The following is a 15,744-nucleotide window of genomic DNA, read 5'->3' as shown; positions in this document are numbered from 1 at the left end:
GTTTGTACAGTGAGAAACATCACAATAAATCATATGAGATTGTATTTTGTTGCTCAATACTTCATCATATGTTATATATGCCATGATCAGAGCATGTACTTGTACATTTATATCAAGCAGAGTAAATTTCAAACAATTACTTTATCTCTGTAAGTTAGTATGCAATTCATCTTTTGTACCATAGACAGACTCACATTTTACACACAGCAAAGAGAAGACATAAAGTGGCCTATTGCCACAAGTCAACGGGCAGTTATATGTTTTTCTTGTTGTAGAAACTTTTTCATGGTTCAATACATGTCCTTTAAGGGAAATTTAAAGATTCACTTTAGAATGTCATAATTTTAATCTTCTTTTGCTTTGTAGGCAACACAAAGTTGAGAAATTAATAATTTCTTTCGAAAAGCAGAGTCATGGTTTCATTGTCAGATAAAACAGTATCAGATGTAGGTAGCAGGCATTGACTTTTCAGGTAACCTAAGGCAGTATTGATACCGGTATACAAACAAAATATCATGTCTTTCTTTAGTTTTAGAAGGTAATGGTCATCTTTCATGTCGATGACAACCAGTATATTCCAGACATTTCTGAAATTTATATTTTAAGACGATATGAAATACTTATGTGCCAGCTGAAACTGAATTCAAAATTTTAATTTCTGTATTCCATAAATTTTAGTTGACATGTACAGGTAGAATATGGGATAACCTGATATATATATATATATATATATATATATATATATATATATATATATATATATATATATATATATATATATATATACCTGTACTTGTTTGTATCTTCTCAGAGGGGTAAAGTGCTAGATGCAGGGATGCAGAGCAATATTACAATAAATATGAGAACACATCAAGTATGTTTGGTACCTATTACTCGAGTTTCACGCATACATGCAATCGTCAGATAGGTAGATTATATATATATATATATATATATATATATATATATATATATATATATATATATATATATATTATATATATATATATATATATATATAACCTGCGAAATACAAAGATAGATAGATAGATAGATAGATAGATAGGTAGATACATGTAGACTTTGTTTAGTTATTAGGAAAAATATCATAAAATGTCTTTTGTTGTCTTGTTTTCATGTTATCTCATGCAGTATTTTTCCTTAGAAGCTAATGTATCTACTGAAATAATTTTCACTTCTATAATTCTAGGTGGTGCTTAAATTTGATAAATAATATTTGTTTTGATGACAACACTTTTTCATCATCTGAATTGGTGTCACATCCTCCTGATAAAAACAAATATTATGTATTGAATGACTGTGGATTTCAATTTATATGAACTGGTAGAAAGAATAAACTTTATGAAAAAAGTGAGAATTATTACAAATGTATTACATACTGTGTTCCATGTTGCATGTGAAAAAATAAATCCTGTATTTTCACAAGTTGATATGCAAATTAGCAAAAACAAAGTAAGCTCTGTCTTTATTTTAATACACAAATTATAATGTAATCTCTGACATTTGTTTCTCCCATTACACTTACAGAATGTTAAAGGGATACTTCTGGTACCAAATTCATTGTAAGATTTATTTACAAAGTAATCAACATTGTAATATATTGAATCATACCACACGTGACAAACTGGTATATTTCACCTAATGAGATTATCGATATGCAAATTTAAAAGAATGTCTTAGATGGGAAATACTTTCTGTTTGTAAATAAGTCCCTCTGAGTATAAAATGCCAATCACTATGTTATTTATTCTGATGAGCCAGCCTGAAACAATTGCTATTTTCAACATTCTGACAGTTTTTGTTGAGTATTAAACCCATTAAAACTAATAGTGTGTTTGCTGTTCGTTTTGAACAGTGAGTTGTTTATCAGCTCTGTGTTTTCTTAATGAAATGTTTTGGGGTTGAAATCCCTTCTGTAGACATGTAATGCTGGTAGTACTCAGTAATATTTGTATTCAGATACTTTAACTGCTAGTATTACACAATCAAATTTTCCAAAGATAACAATATTGCAATCTGTTGACTTTCAAGTGCAACCAGGGTCATTGAAGAAAGTGTCTTTTTATCAGAGATAAGATATCACTGACACTTGCAACATTGTAACAACTGCTAACCGTAAAGTAGTTCACTGTCAAGTTATCTGACACGTTTGTATAGGAATCTGATTTTTGGCAAAAACACTATACTCAGCCTAATAAAACTAAGGGACACTACTGGTTGATAGTCACCTTATTGTTTAGTAAATTTTCTGTAAGAACATGAAATTAAGCAAGAATTCCCAAAAATTGCATGAATCTGTGACAAACAAATCATGCCAGTTTCATCCAAAATAAATCAGGAGATCATTGAATTTTATGGAAAACACCACAATTTGTGAGGCTTTTCAAACTACTGTAAACAGCAAACTAATCGCAGTAACGACAGTCTAAGGATGTCACCATTAGAGCTTAGGACAGGACTGTCAGAATAAGGATATCTTGGCATTCACTCTGTTTCTAGAATTCTACACTTTTTTCAAGTCATGTCACTATTTTCTTGCAAAAGCAGCAACATCAGTAAAACTAACAATACATTAAATCACTCTTACACTAAAGCATTGTGTTCCATTCTGATCACCTCAAAAATGAAAGACTTAAACTTTTGCTCACACTTTCCTCAAACAAGCTTTCAACCATTCCCTTTCAAAATCAAGAATAAAAATAGGGGGTATCACCATGCAAATTTTGGGACTAGAGAAACAAATTACCCAACATTTACCAATGTTTTAAATTCAAGGCACCATCCCTATATTAGACTACTTATATATATATATGTATATATATATATATATATATATATATATATATATATATATATATATATATATTTATATATGTATATATATATATATATATATATATATATATATATATATATATATAATTCCAGAATTTCACACAACAAAGCAAGTGAAAACTTTATTTACCAGTACTCCGTAAGTCTCAAAATGAGCAAACACAAGCAGTAGGCCAAAAGAAGATATTAAAAGTTTAAAAGTCTGAATATCTGTACCAAGGTATAGTCCAACTTTATGGCCAGTGATCTATAGCACTAAATAAATATAGTAATATTAATACTTCTGTAAACTAACTTGATGACAGTTTTCTGAATTCCAAACCTTGTCAGCTCAAACACATGGAGGTGATGATACAGACTCAAATATAACATTGAAAATATTTAAAGCATTTCAAACAACCATGCTGGCTGCCTGTTGAACAAAGAGTAGATCAGCTAGTTTATATTATATCGCGTATACCCAGTGGTCAATAGTCTAGCCCATAAATATTTCTCTGAAACATTTTAATTTAACATCAAACCATCATTCATACCACACCAGATCAAGTTCATATTCTGTTCAATCACCAGCCTTTGGTTCTCATGGTCAACATTCATTCCTGATTTCAGGAGCTAAATAGGATAGTGCAATGATATTAATAATTATAACTTAAGTCATTGCTTACAGGTTTTTCAAAAAGAAGGTTAAAATGTATCTGTACTCAAACATGAAGACTGAGGGTATTCTAACTGTTCCTTTTGTTGTCATGTTTTGACTGCATTCAACTTGGATTATTTTGGTCTTTTGAAGTTTTGTATTTTCTACTAGTTTTAGCGAGAGTTACTTGGATACTGTGACTTTGCCTATTTTAATTTAAGGACCACAATGGGAATAAGTTTTTCACTTTCTTGTTTAGTCCCCGACAAGTGTTTTTCAATGATTTATTTTAATGTTATTTTCAGTGGCATCCTTTTTGTAAATTTTTCTTTGTACTGAATAATTTGCAAATTAACCAAACCAAAAAAAATCACTAATTTTTTTGCACTTTTAATATGAGAAAATACTTTCCATTCTGTGTGACCTAACATTTACAAAACTTCATAAATCTTTGGATCATATTCAGGAGTCAAAAAAATCATCAACTCCTCTACCAGTCAGCATACTAAATGCAAAATTTTTCATCAAAAACAAAACGTTTTGGGTAACAAGTAAGATTGGTCAACCAGGTGTTATACATAAGCTTAAGGCTGTCACAGTACCATAGGAAACCTTTACACATAAAAATTTATTGTTAGAATGACCTCCAACCTTCATCACATGACAACATTTTACAAAATGGATTGTTTGATCAAGACGACATCAAGAACTCCCTAAGATAGTGTATAGTGTATATACAGAATTTCTCTACACTCAGGACTTTAACCATTCATAGATCACAGGACACCATTTAAAAACATAATAATATCATGTTGAGGGGCCTTATCTGTTACAGGTCCTACATCTGTCTCGGACTGGTTTACTGACACACCTACAGAACACACAATGGCTGCTGCTCCTGAACGTAAAGTTTTGGAAGAAATCGGTGAAGATTTCCTGTGTTGTACCATCTGTCTGGAGCAGTTCAAGTCTCCTAAAATTCTACCATGTCTGCATACATTCTGTGAGAAGTGTTTAGTCACACTGGTTGAGAAGACTGGATCTCTAAACTGTCCAGAATGTCGACAGCAATATCAGCTTCCTGTTGGAGGAGTGCCAGCAATAAAAGGCCACTTCTTTATGAGCAATCTAATTGAAATATTCAAGCAACGACTGGAGTCTATGCAGGGAACTGAGATCAGGTGTGGAGGATGCACAAAGAACACAGCCACTCACAGATGTATGGAGTGCAGACATTATCTTTGTAATAACTGTGTTACGGTACATGGAAATCTACCATTTACGCAGACACATAAATTGATAACTGTTGGAGAATATCAAACAGCAAAGTCGACCAGTCCAATACCACTACAAGCAGTGGAATATTGCAATATTCACACCCAGAATGAGGTCAAATTCTACTGTGAAACCTGTCAGCTACCTGTCTGTACAGACTGCACCATAGTCAAACACCGCATACCAAAACATGTACACAGAGACTTGAAAGATGCAGCAGATGAGTATCTTACAGAATTGAAAGCCATGGTTGACAAACTGAAAGTGAAAGAACAGGAAGCTGAAAAGAACAAAACCCTGGCCAAGCAGATACACACTGATCTTACAGAGCAGTGCAGCAGAGAAGAAAGGAAGGTGAGAATGAAAGCAGAAGAAATCATCAAGAAAATAAAGAGAGAAGAGCAGAGACTGATAGATGAACTGAAAAACAATTACAAAATGAAAATTAAAAGAGCAGCTGTTGATATTGATGAGATGGAATTAAAACATGGTAACATTAAGAGTGCATGCAGTTACATCAAGACACTAATGCATCATGGGAATGCTGCTCAACTTCTCTCAGCAAAGGGTGATGTTAGTACTCGTATCAAACAACTAATTACCATGGAAACTGAAGCAGACACTGAACATGAGGACTTAACATTCACACCACATGATCAGTACAGTGAGCATGGAATTCTGGGAATACTGAAATCTGATGTGTGTATGTCAAAGTGTACAGTTGAAAACATTCCAAAACAACTCCTGAAAGGTGACTCTGCAGACCTACTGATCACAACCAGAGATTCCATAGGAAAACAAGTCATCCTAAAACAACCAGTGAAAGCCAAGGTAAGAAAACCTGATGCATCATGGGAAGACATTTATGTAGATGATAACAGAGATGGTACACACAGAGTTACAGTGGCTGGACAATTGGATGGAAAATATCAAGTTACCATGACAATAGGAGATCAACCAATACCAGGCTGTCCTGTCATCATACCTGTCATCAAAGGATTGATGAAGACCATTGGCAGTCAAGGAAGTGCTGAGGGACAGTACAACCAGCCTTGGAGTGTGGCCATAAACAAAGACAGAGACATTGTCACTGCAGATAGGAACAATTATAGGTTGCAGATAAGCACGAGAGAGGGAAAATTTAAGAAATTCTTGAAATTCAAAGAGTTTGAGAAGCCTTTCACACCATGTGATATAGCTTTATCAGGAGATAATAGTACATACTATAGTTTAGATGACAGCAATAAGCAAGTAGTTGTCAGTGATGAGAATGGACATGTCATCAGATACTTTGGACAAAATGAGCTGAAAACTCCTCATGGTATTGGGATTAGTCCTGTAGATGGCAATGTCTATGTAACAGATGGAGATGGGAATTGTGTCAGGATTTATACACAACATGGCAAATACCTTAGATCATTTGGGTCAGAAGGTAAAGGTCAAGGGCAATTCAATTGTCCCTTGGTAGTAGCAATAGCAACTACTGGAATGGTATTTGTAGCAGACTATGACAGCCAGCGTATCCAGGTATTCAATGCAGATGACCAGTATTTGTATTCCTTTGATTGTCAGAGTGGGGATGGTAAGATGAGATATCCCAAAGGAATAGCAATTGAAAATGATCAATTTGTCTATGTTACTACTACTAGTAGCTATTCTACCCCTAGTAGTCTACTAAAGTTTGAGAGTAGTGGTAAGTTTGTTTGTCGTATTGATAGTGATAGTGATGGGCTGACCTGGCCCACTGGTATAGCACTGACAGATGATGTACCTTGCAGAGTGGTTGTAGCTGATACATTTAACCACTGTATCAAAGTGTTTGTACAGTGATAACAAATCATATTATAATTGAGTTTTTATTGCTCAATCTTTCGTCATGATGTATACATGCCATAACTATAGAATCATGCAGAGAGAATTCAAAACAATGTTTACACTGCTATGTATATGGTATAACGGTATGTTCCTAGATTTTTTTTTTGTTTATATTTCTCTTCTATACATTTTCTGAAGTTTTTACACATCCATTGTTTTCAACTAATTTTACCAAGAATTTCAACAGAATAATGTACTTCAATGTGACTTGCACTGTGTTACCAATGTCTGTGTATTTCAGTGTATATGTACTGGTAGAGGGTTTAAACTTGATCACAAAACAAGGATTATGACACATGTATTACAGTATTCCATGTTGCATGTAATAAAAACAAACCCTGTACCGTATATCTAGCTTCTGATACACAAATTAGCAAAAGCAATCCTGTGTTTTTATTTGCGTAAATGTAATCTCTGAGATTTGCATTCCAAATTACAAATAAATATTGTTACAGGGATACTTTTAAATTCAAATTCAGTGCAATATTTATGTACACAATAATAATAATTGTAATATTGGATTAATACCATGTGACAAACTGGTATTTTTTGCCAAATAAGATTAATAATATGCAAATTGAAATAAACAAGGTCTTTAAGGGGTACTTTGTTTGTAAATATGTCCCTCTGAGTATAAAATGCCAATTACTGTATGTTATTTAGTCTGACTGAAATTCTAGTTGTTTTGACAATTTTGACGGTTCTAGTTGTGTATTAAAACCATTAACCAATATTCAGCTGGCTGTTTATTTCAGTGGGTTGTACTCGTATCTAACAGAAATGGCTCTGTGTTTTCTTCATGCAGTGTTCCAGTGTTGAAATCCATAGAGTAGACATGTAATGCTGGTAGCACTCATGAAGATATGTTTTCAGATACTTACAACAACTTTAACCCTTTCACCACAATGGTTTGGCCCAAAGCCATTGTTATTAATGGTGATTGTGGACCTGTTTACAGGGAATCAGGGGTGAACAACTATTATATCACATGATACAGTGAAACTTTCCAAAGATAACAATATTGCAAAGTGTTGACTTTTATGCCACCAGGATCATTGAAGAAAGTCTCTTTTTATCATAGATAAGATATTGCTGACACTTGCAACATTGTAACAACTGATAACCTTAGAGTAGTTAAAGTTCTGTCAAATTATCTGACAAGTTTGTACAGGAATCTGATTTTTGGCAAATTTCCAACCCTGTACTCAGCCATACTAAAACTATGTCAGGTACACTGTACCAGTATATAGTCTCTACATTCGCTGTAAATTTTTCTGTAAACTAATAAAATTCTGAAAAAAAATCCTTAAATGGTTGCATGAATCTATTGTCCACAAACAAAATCACACCAGGTTCATCCAAAACAAATCAGGAAGTTGTTGAGTTTTATAGAAAATACCATTATTTTTGTGGCTTTACAAACAGCTGTGAACATTAAACTGTTAAACTTAAAGTCATTGCAGTAATGACAGTTAGACATCATCAATAGTGCTTGGGGTAGGTTTGTCAGAATCAGGACAAGATATTCCAAAATTTGACACATTTTCGGAAAAGCAAAGCGACCATTCACACACTATTTTCTTGCAGCACCAGTATAAGTAAAATTTAAAATATGTTAAATCACTTTTGCAGAACAGCATTGTGATCCATTCTTGATCACCCCTTAGGGCCATCAAGCCCAATGGTGGATTCTTAACACTTACCTATTCCTCAATGCTGTGTGAATGACAATTTAAGTAAGAATGAAGATGTTTTTACCGCATTGCACTGAAGAACGCTAATCCAGCCAACCCCACAGAGGAAATTCCATTCAGAAAATTCAGAGCAAATACGGTACGATATAGACAAAAGGGATACATCAGGGGGACAAGTGATCCAAAATATAACAGTCATCATACCAAATCAGTACCAAGAAAGGACTTTAAAATCGTCTTCTACATAATTGCTATTGTTTCCTTGACTTTGTCTCAAAACAATTGACATCATGGATCAGCTGCCCTAATAACACATCATTCTTGTCTGTATCACACCACTTTTATATTTGCTCCTAAATTTTTGACTGGGATTTCCCCAGACTGTGTTGTGGCAGCCGGATGAGAGCCCTCAAATGCATTGTGGGTAACCAAAACAAAATCACCACATTTGCTCTGCAGATTATCTTCCCAATTCTGACCACCCCTATGATCCAGTGGTTGATATCCTCAATCTTACCTGCACCTCCATGTTGTCTGAAAACTGTTGATAGTTTTTCTCTTGATTCCGGGAAATCCCAGTAACAATCCCCAATGGATTTGACCAATTCCTTGGATTCCTTATTCCAATATTCCCCTTTACTTTTCAGTTTAGTCAAGGCAACTTTTATCCTCTCACATCCATCACCGAGCGGTTTCTTGTCCTCCTCTAATTTTGGATGTTCAATTTTGGTTGCTATGGTAACATCGTTTGTTTTACTCTCAACGCTGTTTGTAGTTTGTTTCTTAATATTTGAGATCTCAGTAACAGAACAAGGCGATTGTGTTTGAGTTGGATTCCTAGCCAACGTTTCAAGTTCAAGATTCTTACTTTTCACAGATTCCTGAAAATTAAAAGGTTTTCCGCTTGAAGGCAATGCGTTGGACACCGTAAGTATCGGGACCGGTTTGCCGGAAAAGAACTTCTTCCCACTTTCTCCACATACAGCACCGATTCCTTCCACGCTAGATAATCCTTCGTTTTTATCAAAATCTTTCATCTTATTCTCAGTCATATCTTTCACGCACGCGTCGACAGCCAAACCGTCCGTTTTGGGAATTTTTGTCGCAACGTCTCCATCATCGTTTTCTTGCCCGATTCTCTCTCTCTTCTTTGTCTGCAGCAAGCCCATTGGTTGCTGTTGACAACCGTCTCCGCTGTTATCATCACTGTGGCTGTCTTCTCTGCACGTGTGCAGAGCACTCCCACTCTTCACCAAATCGCAGGCGCTGAATTTCAAATTCTTATCTACGGCAAGATTATTCTGATTATCACGCACTAGATTTCCAAGTGTGTTCTGCATCTTTCAAACGTCTGCTTGGTTTCCATGGTGATTTGTAACTGTCAATCTTCCTACACTTGTCTACTTTCATACTTTCTATGCTGCTCAACTTGCAAACTTTGTGAATGCATACTGTCCATCTTTAATGTATCACATCTGTTTAACCATATTCCAGCATCATTTTACTCCAGGACGCTGAAAGGAACAAGTTTGAATGTCATTTTAACTAAAATGTATAAAGGAACACTGTGTATTTATACATGCTTTAAACAAAGAGAAAAAAGAAATAAAAAACAAACACTTATATGATATATATATATATATATATATATATATATATATATATATATATATATATATATATATATATATATATATATATATTCGCCTATGTATTTATTACAGACATTTAATTTTTGATATTGTCTGTATTGCTTGTCAGCTTTCTTTGATAACACACTTTATTGTGTTTTATGATCAACATGCAAATAGGAATATGGTTTCAATAAAGGTTTACTTTTACTATTACTGCATGACCAGAACAACTCTTCACATGTTGGACACTGGGCACTGGCAAGTTTGTGTGGAAAATTGAATAGAAGTGCATTTTAATGGCATGCAATAGCATGTTATGGATAGGTTTGACACCTTAAGATCTATGCAAGGGACAGGGCAAAATGAAACGTAATGTGCAAAGGAACATACACTAAAATAATTTGGCACTTTCAGTTGGTTTTGTCAAAAGGTATACAAAGCAGGTAGCATTTGAGGTGAGTTTGCCACCAATACAAATCTAGGGAGGAATCTGGGAGGAGGGACTTAATGCTGACCAACCCCATATTCAAGGTCACCAGAACTGTGCTAAAAGGTCGCAATGGGACCCATTCGTCCTATGCAAACACTGTCCAAGGTACATTGGCGATTGTTGAAAGTTAGAACATGTTTGTCATAGTGTACCATACACAGTAAAATTTACATGTTGCTGCTTTTCTGACGTGATGCATCATGCTTGTTTGTAAACAAGAAAGTTGCAAAGGCACAGTTCTGACGACACCCCCCTCCCTAAGCTCTAATGATGCCTCCCTTTAACACTTTGACATTGACATGCCCCACCCGCCTTCATATCATGTTGACATATGATATACAGGTTTTTAATTTCACTGACCTAAATGCAAGGTTACAAGACTATATTACAGTGCACAGACAGGTTTCATTGGAATGAATGGGTTGAAAATTCCTGTACTCGCTGAATGGCTTGATGTTTTCAGCATTTGAAAGGCCCATTCACCAATATGCGGGCGTCGCCAATTACCGATTATAAACGAAGGCCTCCCATGTATGTGCAGGGTTTTACATGACGCGCATTTCTGCGTCCTTTACGCATAAAACCGGACCCAGGACCCCTCAAAAACTAAACTACGCGTCCCTTCGGACGCACAAATATCTGTTGCCGGTGTATATCTCGCGAAGCTGCTGAACACGTAAAACACATCCCAGTAAACCTTACCCATACTTTAATAGAATGCTCCGTAGTGCATTGGCCTCCACTGTTTGATGACCAATGGTACCCGCGGAAACAAATTATACCGTAAAAAGTGACTTTCAAAATGTAAACTGATTCTTAATTGGTCGATTTCTTGTCGTGTCAAATACCCAAAACAAGCCGATCTGCGAAAGTTTTTCGACGGCCGCAGCAACCAGCACGATGTAGGTTCGGTCGAGGCCGAAACAGCAGCTACGCCATGCGATACTGATACATCAGATCCCCCGGCCAAGTCAGCAAAATTACGAATATTCAACAGAAGTTGGCTCGATAGATTTAAATGGCTTCGATATTCTGAAGAGCGAAACGTCATGGAATGCGATGTATGTTTGAAATCGAATGTTACATGCCGTTCACGGAAGGTTGTTCTAATTTTCAACATTCAACTCTCACTCGTCATCAGGACTCGAAAAGTCATCTCACAAGTGCTAAAATCCTAAGCTTGAGGTCACAATTTACTACTGCTCGCAAATCTGCAGAGGACCGGCAGGTACCTAGGTGCAGGGTATGAGTAACGAACTCGAGGCGTACGCTGCACAATTACGTACTGTTTACCTGATTGCTAAACGTGACCTTCCGTGCGATGTATTCACTGACATCACATGTTTAATGCTTTGGGTGATGTTCCTGGCAATGGTCAGAAAACACATACAAAAACATTCAAATCACTTACAATCAGCCACTCAGACAGAGCTTCTGTAGTGTACGAGAAAATTATATCAACAAACTACTGCAGAATTTAGATTGCAGATTTCCAGATGATGAGATGAATATTCTGGAATGTTTTGATGTATTCTAAACCCACACAGATATCCTGAAAATTTGGCCAACCTACCTGACTATGGGGTCAACCAGCTTGATCAACTGTTGAATCATCATAACAATACACCAGGTATTGATGCTGATAGAGCTAGGGCACACTTTCTTGTTTACAAACACTTCACAAGATCTCACACGGACGCACTGAATTTTGATATGTATATCAAGCTGTTGCTAACTGATTTTACAGAGGAGTATCCTGACCTTGCCATTCTTGCTAAAATTGCTCTTGTCATACCAGTGTCTTCTGCCCCATGTGAAGGGGCTTTTCAGTACAAAATGCCATCAAACAGTGGGCACGAAATAGACTCAATCCTCAAAGGCTTAATAGACTAATGTTCATCAAACTGGTTGGCCCCATCACAGATGATTTTGACTTCATAAACAATGCTAGGTTATTTGCTGAAGGAGCTGCTGGCAGAGTGTGAACTCAACCTACTGGACTTGCTAGGTGAATGCCATTTCAGAGTATGAAATAACCTTCTTGTCAATTTGACAAATTTGAATACTTGTTCAAATTTCACAACTTTGTGAACTTGTCATTAAAGTTATGAGATCATTTCAATTATGAATAGTGTTCTTTGAATTGATCAATGAGGGACCTCAGTATGAACTAGAATTTTCATAGTAAGAATAATTTTAAGAAATGCGCTGAAGACCATGGCATGGATAAACATAAAATATTCTTTTGAAATAAATTGGGACCCCCATATTTTGATGTAGGACTCCCATTTTCTAACACCAGGGGTCCCAGGGACTCTCAAAAGTAAAAAGTGATGTAAAACCCTGTATGTGCGTTTCTTCTATTTACGTGAGGGTACACAGAGGTGAAATTCCTCTACCGCTAATATACAAAATTCTCTCAACGTGTTTTAAACTCTTGCTTTCAAAGTAAAACCAACCCAGATAAATATAACTGAGCCGAGTTCATCCAAATGGAATTTGTAATTGAACGCCGAACAACATTTTACTATGAAAATTGACGTCCCTGCTCCTGCATTGCTCCGCTATATAGATCAAACGCACGTCGAAATAATTTCTCTGCGACACTTCAGATTTTTTTCATTAGAATCACCGCGATGTTTACAGTTTTGTCACGAAGAGAGATTGCGAAGAGCTGTGCATTGATCACAGCGACACGACAGTCGCGATATCTACGGCGTCAGATAATTGACGAACAGCTCAGTGCAGTGTTACTGTTATGATTCCGTTACATAAATTAAACAAACCCGAACCGATTGCTTCGTTACGTAATAAAAGTACAGGACATAAATATGTCGATATACGGAGCCTGCTTATGTACCCTTTACATTTAGGAAAGAACACATTTTCTCTGTCGAGTTCAGTATTAGAAACGAAATGCTGCAACATCTTTCTACTGGAGGCGATTGAATGAATAAAGAGAGTTGTTCGTAAGATAATTTATTGACTAGTGATAAAACAGCAACATTATCGACATACCTTGCCCGGGTTTCCGTCCGAAGATGAAACTGCACTGACCGCTAATTGTCAAGCTAATAGGCGACGAATGGTTTGTGGAAAATCGTACGTTGGTTTGCATGCATTCCGCGAACGAAATCAAGACTGACTGTTTCCGGCGTCGCCGATCGTGCTGGATGGCCAGGGATGACCTTGCAGCCTCGTTCGACACTATTCTTACGTCTGGAGAAATATTGACTGGAAAAATAATAGCTTCGGGGGATAAAACAATATTAAATGTGATATTTCACATACGTGGCGTATCAAAATAATATATAATAAGAAAAATCCTCGTTTCTCTGATATTGATTGATGGCAAGCCGTGTATGAGGGGCCCGGCATGGGTATACGTCATACGGGGATCGTGAACTGCAAGTTTGCTACTTTACATACGGGACACGCGTCGATGCACTGTCTCTGTGTTATAGCTAGGGGCAGTCGACAAAGCCGTTCGCATAAACAGGTGTATGTAAGCGGCTCATTGTTTAGACCAACAATGTTTCCTCGTGTATCAGGAGGAGGGGGACGGACGGGCAGACTCGAAATCGATAGGAGGAGAAGGATCTTCTTTGCTCAGAACAACTCGAATTAATAAGGGGCAGGGGTCCAGCAGGCAGCTAGTAGATTTGCCGACTGAATCGAAGCTGTTTGCGGGGACTTTGTAGGAATATCGGCTTCAGGGCAAACATTTGTGGCGAGTAGAGGACACTTTTGGAGGGGTTTAATAGTCAGCGAGGAATTTTCCTTCTGGGAATTTGAGGTCAGAAAACCAATGGAGGGTGGGAATGGAGGGTGGGGGGGCGCTAGTAGAACGGCGTCTGCGAATAGCTTCTCTTCCCTTCATTTTCTTCCTCACAAAACTTTTAATAGATTTGTAATAAATGCATTTAGAAATCAAAACTATTTGCAAATAAAAAACACCTCTTCGCGCAAGGCCTAAAATTTCTTGAAGTGGGCTTGTTTGCTACGTGACCTTTTCCATCCTACAATACAGATTAACACGTTCAGCATTTATCATGTTTATCGACTGCTCATTTACTCCGTTGGCGGAATGCCAGATACCCACATTGGTAATTAAAACACCAACGGTTAATTGAAAGTTGATTTGCATACAGAACGGACACTAACCACCAAGACATGTACGACAAGTGGTGTTTTATTGGCATATTTCCCTATGTGAGCTTATAGTAAGTATGCTTTAAATTACCACTTACTGATTTTGATCGATATTTTATGGAAAAACTTTAACTTGAGAATTTTGCGAGATAGTTTTGTGACTTGTGAATTGTAGCTCGTATGATTATTTCAATAGTTATATTGATACTTATGATTGGGTGAATTTTTTTCATATCTTTAATTAATATTATTGTACGAGTAGAACCATGTCCCTTAGGCCTAAGGCATTGTTCAAAAGCCCATACTTCAACAATCTTGCTCTCTCTCTCTCTCTCTCTCTCTCTCTCTCTCTCTCTCTCCCCACACCGAGACAGAAGAGAAACTATATGAAATCCATAAGCTTGTATACTAAAGAAAAGTGTATAGGTCCTACCATAGTTCAAACGAACTGAACATCTTTGTCGATACTTTGAACAAAATCCCAAGTAAGCTTACCTCTCGATAACCCGAAGGGAAGCAAGAATAAAAACAAAACAAACAAACAAAAAAACAAAATAATAATAATAATAATAGATATACAAAACAAAAGACACAAATACAAGAGAAAAAAAATCGTCAATATGACTACGTACTCACTGCCAAACAAGCAACCTCCCTAGTAGAAAGGAGAAATCACTGTTTTCTATTATAACCTTAGTTGTCCCACAGGGCCAGAAGATGCTATTAGTCGTAAGAAATGTGCAAAAATAGTTACTTTATATATGAATAGATTTATAATCATACACATTGTTGGTAAAATAACATATTTCTGTCCTTATTGTGTACTTTCGCAGGTAAAATAACATATTTCTGTCCTTATTGTGTACTTTCGCAAGTACCCAACTGCACTGGAATCCTGAATGGTGTAAGCTTAGGTTCAAAATTTTATTCGCGTGTTCGATGCAAACCTTGTACGTTGGTGGGGGTCTAACGAAGTCGTTGAACCATTGATTTGCAAAGTAAATGTGTGGTCACAGTACTGCAGTATGCCTTCGCAGTCTCTCTGTATGTCTGTCCCGTTTGGGGTTGATAAACAAAAAATAATTTAGTCCAGGACTGATTCAATGATTGACAATTACCCTGAGGCATGTC

At 36.3% G+C, this 15,744-nt stretch overlaps 1 protein-coding gene across 1 annotated transcript in view; it reads right to left on the bottom strand.

Annotated features, from left to right (window-relative positions):
* The window catches only part of LOC139128137 (uncharacterized), a 109,160-nt gene extending 95,444 nt beyond the window's left edge, over nt 1–13,716 (bottom strand). Inside the window, exons 1-2 of the mRNA XM_070693973.1 lie at nt 13,480–13,716; nt 8,855–9,851 (exon numbers count right to left, since the gene is read on the bottom strand). Of these exons, the coding sequence (XP_070550074.1) occupies nt 8,855–9,677 (823 nt within the window). The 5' untranslated portion in view covers nt 9,678–9,851; nt 13,480–13,716. The remainder of the gene's footprint in view (nt 1–8,854; nt 9,852–13,479) is intronic.
* Between the last annotated feature and the right edge of the window lie 2,028 nt (nt 13,717–15,744).

This window comes from Ptychodera flava, unplaced genomic scaffold (genome assembly GCF_041260155.1).
Source record: "Ptychodera flava strain L36383 unplaced genomic scaffold, AS_Pfla_20210202 Scaffold_44__1_contigs__length_1314385_pilon, whole genome shotgun sequence".
Taxonomy (NCBI): domain Eukaryota; kingdom Metazoa; phylum Hemichordata; class Enteropneusta; family Ptychoderidae; genus Ptychodera; species Ptychodera flava.
Note: the sequence above shows the minus strand (reverse complement) of the source record. Positions and strands in the feature narration are given on the sequence as shown.